Source organism: Agrilus planipennis, unplaced genomic scaffold, assembly GCF_000699045.2.
Source record: "Agrilus planipennis isolate EAB-ADULT unplaced genomic scaffold, Apla_2.0 scaffold225, whole genome shotgun sequence".
NCBI classification, from domain to species: domain Eukaryota; kingdom Metazoa; phylum Arthropoda; class Insecta; order Coleoptera; family Buprestidae; genus Agrilus; species Agrilus planipennis.
In genome coordinates, this window is record NW_020442415.1 from 178885 (window position 1) to 190244 (window position 11360).

Here is an 11360-nt window from a genome sequence, read left to right on the forward strand (position 1 = left end):
ACACCCATACAAAGCCGTACGACAAAAATTCACATTTTGTAATCTCAAACCGAATTTTCGATCACGACCTGCCTTATCCTGTGATAATAAAACAAGCTGTTCTACCCTCGCTTCGCTCAGGAAAAATTGGTTATCATTCGAGAACGTCTTTGAACTTTCTAGAAAATTCTAAAACGATCAGGGCGAATTTGTGACATTCTGTAACGTTTTGACCAAACGTAGTAACTCAGTTAATACCTTCATTCTATACGCAGTCCGTTAGGGCGATAGAATTTTAATCGCCACATCTTTGAAATAAACCCTTCATGGATAAACATTGATTTTTATTCCTTCGATGATATCGCCTCCGTTTTATTTAAATAAAAATTAATTCATCGAATAAAGTTAATTGATTGCAGAGTATTTTCATGCCGCGTGTAACAAACTTAATATTCACGCGGCTGTTGGGGCAAATTATTGTGCATAAAACGTTTATTTTTTCGTCTCATTATTACGCCTTTTATATGTAGATTCGTTATTCTTTTAATAATCCGGGCGCGACATATTCGGCCGTATCTCCGATCTTTCTGGGACAAGTTCAATTATTATGTAGATTAAATCGTAACCGCGCGTTCGCCTACGCCGTCGACAATTACTACAATTTTACTGTACCATTACACCATCAAAATGCGTCCCTATAAATTAATTTTGTCGGTAATCTGTGGGCTGCTCGAACCAATTAACTCGTTAAGGATGTTAATTAAGAAAAAATGTACATAAAAATGTGCGATATCATCACATATCACAATTGCAGAAGGACACTGCAGGTGGTACAAGACCTTATTTAACTACCACTCACCATTTTACTGTTTGTTTTGCAATTATTTTACGTACTTATTTTCAAATTCGTAAAACGAAAGGTACAGGTAAATTCCACTACCAAATAGTAGCAGACGAACATTCTTAAACCTATACGTAAACTTTATCTTAGGTTGGGTTAGGTAAGGCAAACAATTATAAGGTTTATATGACATTAGCTTTACTAGTCAATCAGCCCATTCTTTTCGAATGTTGTCCTTTAACGTAAGGATTATTTGACAGATTTTATTCAAACTTCAATTTCACATAGATCGTGATATGTCGTTGGTTGTGACCTACATTTGGCTATCGTCATCATCACTTTGAGATGTGATTGTTTTTCATCATCATCATCTTAAGGTCGTCANTCTTATACTGAGTTAGTTAAAAAGAAGAACATCCCACATCTTTAACTATTTGCGAACAATAATCTAATCTAAGTCTACCTATACTCCTCTTAAATCCTTTTTCTGCCTCTAATATATCTCTAACTAGACCTTCATGCCGGAGAAGGTGTCTTACCAATCTATCTCGCCTATTTTTTTATTGACATCCATAGAGTCCTCTGTTCTCCTATTCTTTCTAATACCTCTTCATTTCTAACCTTCTCTATCCACGATATCCTCATCATCCGCCTATAACACCACATTTCAAAGGCTTCTAACCTATTCTTTTCCGCAGCGCCCACTGTCCATGTTTCGCACCCGTACAACGCCATGCTCCAAACATACACCTTTGTCTATTTTTGTCTCTTAAAAACTTCCAGAAGCGACTGTCTATGTCACACGAATTAATGCAAAATTAACTGTTTATTGATTTGTTATTTGTTGTAACTAATACGTACATTTCGAGTGTATTCGTTTTGTTTGTGTTAGTTTAATAACGGCAATATATTTTCAAGTCAAGAGATTTTACTTATTCCGCATATAGTTAGGAGTAATTACCGAGCAAATTCTAATAAAGACTCTTAAAGAGCGGTAATTAGGTGTAATTATCGGTGCTTTTTTTCTCTCTCTCCGTCTTCTCTCTCTCTCTCTCTTATACGGTATCGACAAAGACGTTGGTTGTTCCCATTAGGTAATTCTCCAGCTATTTACCGAGAATCGTGTCGATCCCATTTGTGGCCTGATAATATAATGGCAAATTGCCCCACGGATCGCGAATATTAATTCATTATCGGACCAATGCAAATTGGCCCCTCAATGGCATCGATCCGACTCGTAGGAGTGAACATATTCCTTAGTTATGTGTATAGTTAGTTGTAGAGAATAGACAACGGACAAATGCGAGGAGTGGCGCCTTAAAAATTCCCTAAAGACAAACGAACGTCGGGATAGGGACACGACCCCTACCATACGTAGATGTATGACGTACCTACGGTCTAAATGAACCACAAAATTATAGCACTAATTGATCTTGTTACCCATAATCATCATTTCGCAAAATTCGTCAGCCCAGAGATTGATAGATCAAGCTACTCCATTCTTTTCCGTCCTGAGTCAGTTAGAGCATTCCACAATTGTTTACGTACAGTAATCTAAATTGTTTATTTATGACCCTGTTTACTCCTGTTTCTGCATTCAATTTGTTTCTAACTATACTTTAGAAGGTTAGAAAGAGGTATTGAAAGAAAAAGGGAACAGAGGACTCTATGGAAGTCAAAAAGAAATAACGCGAGATAGGTTGGTAGGACACCTTCTCAGGCATGAAGGCCTAGTCAGATGCATATTAGAGGTAGAAACAGGAGTTAAGAGGAGTAGAGCTAGATCTAAATTAGATAACTGTTCGCGAATAGTTAAGGATGTGTGTTGTTTTAGTTTTAGGGAAATGCAAAGATTAGCTCAGGATAGAAAGGAGTGGAGGTGCGTGTCCAACCACTCTTAGTACTGACGACCTTATGATGATGATGATATCCTTTAGAAGGTGCCCTACCATCCGACTTATCCCTTTTTCTTATTGACTTGTATAGTCTGTGCCCTATACGTTCTTTTCCTTCCCATTAACATTTCTATCCATTAGATGATAATTCAATTGGTTAGAACTTTTTTTTATTTCCTTGGCGCTTATAATTTTCCTATTTTGTTTCAATCTTGCCATTTCCTTAAACCCAGTGAAACCTTTTATTGCAATATGTGCAATATGTCTCTGACTAGCCTTCAATGTCCTGCCACCCCATCTCGCCTATTTCTCATTGACTTCCATCTTTTTCTACCCTTTCTAGTACCCCATCATTTCAAAGTGATTTTCTGGTCATTGTATTTTTGACATCTTTCTAACCTTTCTTTTTCCTTGGATATCCACACCGTCCATGTTTTACACCCATACAAAGCCGTACGACAAAAATTCACATTTTGTAATCTCAAACCGAATTTTCGATCACGACCTGCCTTATCCTGTGATAATAAAACAAGCTGTTCTACCCTCGCTTCGCTCAGGAAAAATTGGTTATCATTCGAGAACGTCTTTGAACTTTNAGGAGATCGGGCTGAAACTATAGCTACAAGCTATCCAAGGATGGTACTATAGAATGTCACCTCAAGGTAGGCCTAGTGGCGTCATCTCTTGGTTAGGCCGGAAACTTATCAATCCACCCTCGTATATCTACAGTAACGCTAAACGAAACCCATTCGTATCGAGAGCTTTGTAATTTATGCATTTCCATTTCTTGTTATTTAATAATCCCAATAAGACTAGAAGTACGATCAAAAACGTATCGTGAGTAATAAAAGAGGATAGAAAACGCAAAAACAAATCGTAAGCAAAAATCGTCAAGCGCGATGACGTCAAACAGGATGCGCATTGCCTTATTACGCAGTGTCTTACCGAGTAGGCGTAATAAAATTTGGTTGGTATATGAAAATCCTTTTAAAAGACAAAAGAAAACAAATAGACAAATATCAGAACCGTAGTCAGTCGACCTTTGTTGTATTTCAAAACAATTGCGGCTCGTTTTGCTGCGAGTTGTATATTTGTTTATTCGTTTGTCCCCGTCGCCAGCCGCGATTGCAACGACTACATTCTCCACATGCAAAGTAGCGACGGAAAATCGCCAACAAATAGCTTCAATTTGTATTGAGGACGTTTTGCAACTTTATTAAGTCGCGGCATTTTTGTCCTTAGCCGCAGCGGTCGCGGTGTCGCGGCACACTACGACCGGTCGCGATTAATTTCGAACAACGTTGCCTGCGACCGTCACACTTGCGTGTGTTTATGTGTGTATGTGTGTGTAGTATACAAGTAAAATCGCTGCCAACTACGATCACTAGCATCCGATAAAAAATCGTTTTAACTACTTCAAGTCACTTGCTATCAGCAGACATTGACAATTATATGTATAATACACAAGCGCGCGGCCGAGTCAGCTATCGAAATTGATTATTCAACGAACAATATGGAAAAACAGCTTCCTAAGCTAACTACAGCGTTTGTATGCGAAAAATTTCATTTAAAAGCACACGTGTTGTGTCTGATAACATTTTTGGAACAAAGATCCTTATCACGAGTAGGATTCCGAATCGGATTAGGCAAAAGGGAAAATTTGGTAAGGACCGCATCAAGGATGTAAAGATCATGAGAAAGATTCCTTGTGTGGCCCTGAACAGCTTAACCAATAAGGGGTAAATTGGGGTGCTTTGTGGGAACCTGACTAGAAAAACGTATGGGGTATCTTAAATGATCCTGACAGGATTTTGATTTGCGATTAATGTTTAATTTAGACTTCGATGACAATGGCTTAACAGTAAAATCAATTGATTTTTCTTTGATTACTTGAAAAGTCTTAAAATTAACTAATCCCGTCAGGGTCGCATATCGAGATTAGTAAGGAGTTCTTAAAAGGATTTCGATAAAATATTGTCAGGATTGGACTGGGATAAATAAACGGTTCCATGTACGTTTATAATACGACAGTTAAGTCCAAGCCAAACTGGGATAACTATATATAACGATTCCACGTAGGTTTTTAATAGGGCAGTCAAGTCAGGGCTGGATCAGGATAAATAAGAAATTCCCTAGTATGGCTGCGACAAAGCAATCAAGTCATTACCTGGCATTGGCCCATATGGATATTGCAAGTCTTTTTGGCAGAAATTTCCTTATATTTCCCCGGAGTTTCCCTTATTTCCTCAATAAAAAAATAATCCGTATTTAATGAGAACAGGGTGGATGGTTGTCAGCCAGTCGGTTAGTCAGTTTAGATCTCCCGTCACATCCAGTACCGTTCCCGAACAACCACTATCGTAGTATTGTAATATTTAAGTAGGTTTTTTAGTGGCAATTCTCCGTCAATCTGACAGCCCCCTAAAGTAGGCCATGATTGACTCTTGACTGCTTTTAATTTAATAATGGAGCATAACAATAGCCCTAATCTAGTTTCACGCCACGCTGAAAAAAGGGCACTTTTGTTGTCTGCCACTTGGTACGCTCTAGACCGTGACGATGGGCCGTTGCCGATTGGTAAAATAAAAAAATGCCGTGCGCTTTACAATGGTGCAAATGTAACGTAAAAAGTAGGGGATGAAATGGTTCAATGGTTCGTCCATAGAATTTAATTATAATTTAAATGAGAACGATAAAAGGTATACGAAAACAGATACTGATAATTCTGACTGGATATATGCATCAATTAAAACTACTGGTTAGATTTTGAAATATTTTTAATTCTTAAGTAAAAGTACATTCAGATGGGTTATTCAACATTATCATTATTACCAAGGATGAAAGAACAATAGACAGTTCAGATCTAATACCAATCAACTTAAGATTCCTTTCTTTCAAACCAAATTTTCACTCCATTCAGCCACTAATTAATGCCAAATTGTTTCTTAACAATAGTGAAAACTCTGTCAAAAGCTTTTGAGTGATTCCCCAGTTATTGGCATAAAAATCACCAGCTCATTAATGACGAATCTGAACATGACGTTTACTTACTGTCTACTAGTCAAAAGTGTTTAATAAATAACTATAGACAGTAAATAAACGCCACGTTCAGATTCGTCATTAATTGTTGCTAGAAGTATAAGAGCGGGTGATTTTTATGCCAATAACTGGGGAATCACTCAAAAGCTTTTGACAGAGTTTTCACTATTGTTAAGAAACAATTTGGCATTAATTAGTGGCTGAATGGAGTGAAAACATTTGGTTTGAAAGTTATAGTAGTAGTATTTAGCTGAAGGTGTAATAGTGGACGCTGGGTGCTATAAAAAAGAAAAAGTTCCAAGGATAATTTTATAGGCTAATGATGAGGATAAGGTTAGAAACAATGGAGGTATTAGAAAGAGTAGCAGTCTAGAGGACGTTGTTAGGACACTTTCTTCGACATGAAGGACTAATTAGAGACATACTAGAAGCTGAAAGTGGAGTTAGGACAAATAGTTAAGGATGTGGGATGTCGTAATATTAAAGGAATAAGATTAGCTCAAGTTTGGAAAGAGTGGAGGTGCGTATTACTCTGTCTCAGGACTGACAACTCCATGATGATGAAAAGAAGCATGGGGCGTTTCAAGTAGATTATGCTGAGGATACAATGGGTTTGAAATGAGGAGATACTTGGAAGAAACAAGGGCGCTATGTGGAAGTGAGTAAGGAAGAAGAAAGATATGATGGTAGGGCACCTTCTGAGACAGGAAGGGTTAGCTATAGTCATATTTCAAGTAGAAACAGGAGTACACACAGACACAGAGGGAGGCATTGCTTAAATCTGTTCGCAAATAGTTATAGATCCGGGATCTCGGATGTGGGATGTTTTAGTATTCAGGAAATGCGAGGATGACTCAAACAGGAAGAATCTTCATCCAAATACTTTGTCATGATAATGATGAGGTAAACCTAATTAAAATTTGAAAAGGCTTCATTATGACGAAAGTTGTTCACTGATTATTTATTTGGATACAGTAGACCTTAGGGCAATACCGAACCGTTGAAGGATCCTTCCTTCTCACAGAGTACATAAAATGCCGCAAGTACATACATAGGTATATATATATATATATCTATGCACGTACTTCCTTATTAAATTCCACGATGGATGCAGTTGTTATCGAGTTCGTACCTACTCTGTACTTTTCACTTCATCTGACACCGTCCTCAAGCAGATTACGTTCATTATCCGATCTTGTTGGATGATGTCAGGACTCTCCTCGGGAGAAGCTCTCTCGCGCTGGTTCGCTTTGTTTCATTATACATGCACCCATGTGTATGTGTGTATGTATGTATGTTCGTTCGCCTGCCTTGCTTGCAAATTCGAAAAAGGCGAGTTAATTAGTGTGGCGTGCCCTTCTCGCGTGATCAAGTACAGTTACCGAGTGATTTCCCGATCCAGACCGATATACATAGGTATGTTTGCCTGCTCGGGTTTGCACATACTTCGTCGTCGTTGCCCTCCACAGCCACCTCCGATCCAAAGAACGTGTTCATTATTACATATATATATACATGGGAGATTTTTGTTGCTCGCTTGTCGACCGACTGTTGCGAGGGTTATTATTATATTATTAGTTGGCCGTTCTCGCATCTGTCCAACGCCTCCCATCACGACTTCGGAGGCAACGAACAATACGCGCGGATTCATAATCCGCAGCAACAAACGAGAAACGGTTTTCTTATAACGTGCGCTTTATTGATTTTGCAATTCAATAGAGAATAGGGAAAGTACCGCGGGCGCTGTGTACTGTTTGTTGTTTCGCGCGCTTCGATGTTCATCCCGTAAACTATGCTTGATTGTTAGCAATCGTGCTCACTCCAAGCAACGGACGCATGATGCATGATCTCAAGAGTAAAAATTATTGTTTTACACCAGCTGAGCCCAGAATCCGTTATCGCTGAGGCAACCAATTATACACCCGAATATCGACCCGTTACTTTTTGTCCAATTGTCCATTTCCACCTCGACTACATCAAAATTACTGAAATATATAAAGTGGTTCTGTGCAATCCTTATAACTATTATTGAAGTGTTTTCGTTATCACGTAGCTCCAAAATGTTGTACCATGAGCTTCTACTTGTCCTTTGGGATACCTTTATTAACTAAGCAATTCTAATTTTATAAAATAATTCGAAGTGGTCTGTATTCTGTCGAAATTGCCAGACGCTGATCGGGATTTCGATCTTTTTGGATCTCATCAGCGCGTGGTAGACAGCTCTGACAGAACACAGACCAACTTTTACTTGCTGCCTTAACAGCGTGTTCTGTCGGAGCTGCCTGCGACGCGCTGATGAGATCCAAAAAGATCAAAACCGCGATCTGCGTCTGGCAGTTTCGACAGAATACAGACCACTTCGAATTATTTTATTCGATTAAGGTAATATCCTATCACATTGAGGTTAGGTACGCCGGGATTCGTTTCAGCAAGTAGATTTCCATATATTTAAATGGACCTTGTTGGAACATACGCAATCCTAAAATGTATAATAGCATAGTACTACAGATGGCGTTTACCGCGCCATTTGTGGAATTTTCTAAAACGCGCTGTTAAGACAGCAGGTAAAAGTTAGTCTGTGTTCTGTCGGAGCTGTCTGCGACGCGCTGATGAGATCCAAAGAGATCGAAATCGCGATTCGCGTCTGGCAGTTTCGACAGAATACAAACCACTTCGAATTATTTTATCTAAAGTAGTTCAGTGCAATCCTTTAGATTATTATTTAAGTGTTTTCGTTATCAAGTAGTTCCAGAATGTTGCAGCATCAGCTACCGTGTTTCTGGAGATTACGCACTTGTCCTTTGAGATACCTTTATTGACTAAGCAATTCTAATTCTGTTGTTGTTTCAGGTCCCGACATACCAGGATTTCTTCTGCAACCATTCCGGAAACCAAAGAGAATACGAACGGCGTTTAGTCCTTCGCAATTGTTAAAACTGGAGCACGCCTTTGAAAAGAACCATTACGTTGTTGGGGCAGAAAGGAAACAACTGGCGCAGTCTTTATCTCTTACAGAGACACAGGTCGGTTTTAATTAAGTATTTTTATTGTCCAAATTAACTTTATGATTGAAATGAGTTCGAAACAAAACGACTGACCGATTATATTCTGGGATGAATTAACACCAGTACCTAATGGGCATTCTACTAGACGGTCGTAAAAAGACAAGATAGTTAAAAAGGGAAACATTTTTATAACGGTCTCATCTAAGTAAAAGAATGTTAAAAAGATGTACAAGTTTGTTAAGAATTTGGAGCCGTATCATTACATAAATAGTACGACTGTATAGCCGGCTCGTTAATTACCTACCAATTATCTATTATTACCATTATTATAGCATTACAAAACCAGGTGATTTTAGAATGTAAATCTCACTTTAAAATATCCCGTAAATACCTAAGGCTGAGTGTAGGTCAGCTAATCTATCTACAAGACCAGTCTTTTATGCACTAATTAACGACGGAATTACGAGTTTTATGTAGCAGTAAACTTGATTATTACGAAAAGGAAAAAAGTACACCTAATTAGCCAATAACAAAAATATCAATTAACATTAAAAACTTATAACTTCTATTAATTAAGCGACCATGAATAAATCATTAGCTGTTTATAATGTTTATGTAAAACGCACCTCATGTAAATGACATAATTACGTATTCAAGACTGCATCAGTTCGCAAAGTATACGAAATACCAGATGTATTATTATTCGATGTTATTTGCGGTTAATGTGGAAATATTCACGCATTAATTTACTAAAATTTACTACAAAACGAAAAAATGCTGAATGTCGACGTCGTGCCCACTGCAATTTGTAATTATTTGTAAATGGATTTTCTATTTCATCATCAGAAGGTCACGTTGTCTTTAGTTCAAGAGCTGATTGGATAGCACGCATCTCCACGCCGAAATCACTAATTAATTATTTGTTATGCCTTTCTTTGCGTCCGTTTCTAATGTCTTACTAGCTTTTCCCGACTAAGCGTGTTGGTTTCATGCCGATAGAGGCATTTCTTCTTTAGGATCCCATAAAAGAAATCAGCGATATTGAAGTGAGGTATGCCCTATGAGTTTTTCATAAAAATCTTATGAAGAAAGCCTAGCACATAGTCTTACAAACAACTAACTAATCCCACTGTCTGTCTTATGAGAGTTCGATACAAACATCAAACATATGATCTCATCTTGGACAAACTTGCTGTTATCTACCAGTGGGTTACATCTGGAAATTATCAGCTGGCATAGACCGATTGATTTTTTCAAGGTCTTTTAAACCGGATAGCGATTATCCTTCATCATCATGAAAGCCACATGCTTTCCTCGACTAAAATTTATAAGGAACATGGCACATCAAGCGTGTGTTTCATGTGGAAAATCAGAGGAACGCTGATGGAGGCATTTCCTCCTAGATTCTTCTTTAAGATCCCATGAAAGAAATCAGCGATATTGAAGTGAGGTATGCCCTATGAGTTNCCACTCTTAGGACTGACGACCTTATGATGATGATATATCCTTTTAGAAGGTGTCGTACAACCCGACTTGTCCCTTTTTCTTATTGATTTGTATAGTCTGGCCCTATATGTTCTCTTCCTTTTGCCTATACCTTCTCATTAACATTTCTATCCATTGGATCATATTTCAATCGGTTTTAACTTTTTTTTATTTCCTTGGCACTCACCGTTCGCAACCTTACAGAGTAGTACCGTAAGTATAATTTTCAATTTAACAAATCCCATTTCAAACTTCAGTTACCTACCTTCTCGGATGTAGAAAATTGTCTCGAATTTTGATATTACGACAGCTTTAATCATTCTATCACCTCCCTTAGATACCAATCATAGTAGTCATAAGGCCATCAGCCTATCAAGACTGATTCAACACGTACCTCCAAATTTTCCAATCTTGATTCAATCATCGCATTTCCATGAACCTAGTGAAACCTAATGCAACTATATTAATCCAATATGTGCAGTATGTCTCTGACTAGCCTTCAATGTCCTGCCACCCCATCTCGCCTATTTCTCATTGACTTCCATATTTTTCTACCCTTTCTAGTACCCCATCATTTCAAAGTGATTTTCTGGTCATTGTATTTTTGACATCTTTATAACCTTTCTTTTTCCTTGGATATCCACGCCGTCCACGTTTTACACCCATACAAAGCCGTCCGACAAAAATTCACATTTAGTAATCTCTTTCCGAATTTCCCATTATGACCTGCATTATCCTGTGGTAATAACACTAGCTGTTCTGCCCTCTCTTCGCTCAGGAAAAATTGTTTATCATTCGGGAACGTTTTTGAACTTTCTAGAAAATTCTAAAACGATCAGGGCGAATTTGTGACATTCTGTAACGTTTTGACCAAACGTAGTAAGAAAATACTACAAATGGCGTGGTGAGCGCCATCTGTAGTACGATGCTACATTTGAGGATTACATATGCTCCAACAAGGTCCATTTAAAAATATGGATATCTACTTGCTGAAACGAATTCCGGCGTAGCTCACCTCAACGTGATAGGCACGTTACCATAATCGAACAAAATAATTCGAAGTGGTCTGTATTCTGTCGAAACTGCCAGACGCGGATCGCGATTTCGATCTTTTTG

General features: G+C 38.1%; 1 protein-coding gene across 1 annotated transcript in view; it reads left to right on the top strand.

Moving 5' to 3' along the window:
• Nucleotides 1-11360, top strand: part of LOC108738615 (homeotic protein empty spiracles) — a 51756-nt gene that overhangs the window by 14650 nt on the left and 25746 nt on the right. Inside the window, exon 2 of the mRNA XM_025980158.1 lies at nucleotides 8605-8777. Coding sequence (XP_025835943.1) covers nucleotides 8605-8777 — 173 coding nt within the window. The remainder of the gene's footprint in view (nucleotides 1-8604; nucleotides 8778-11360) is intronic.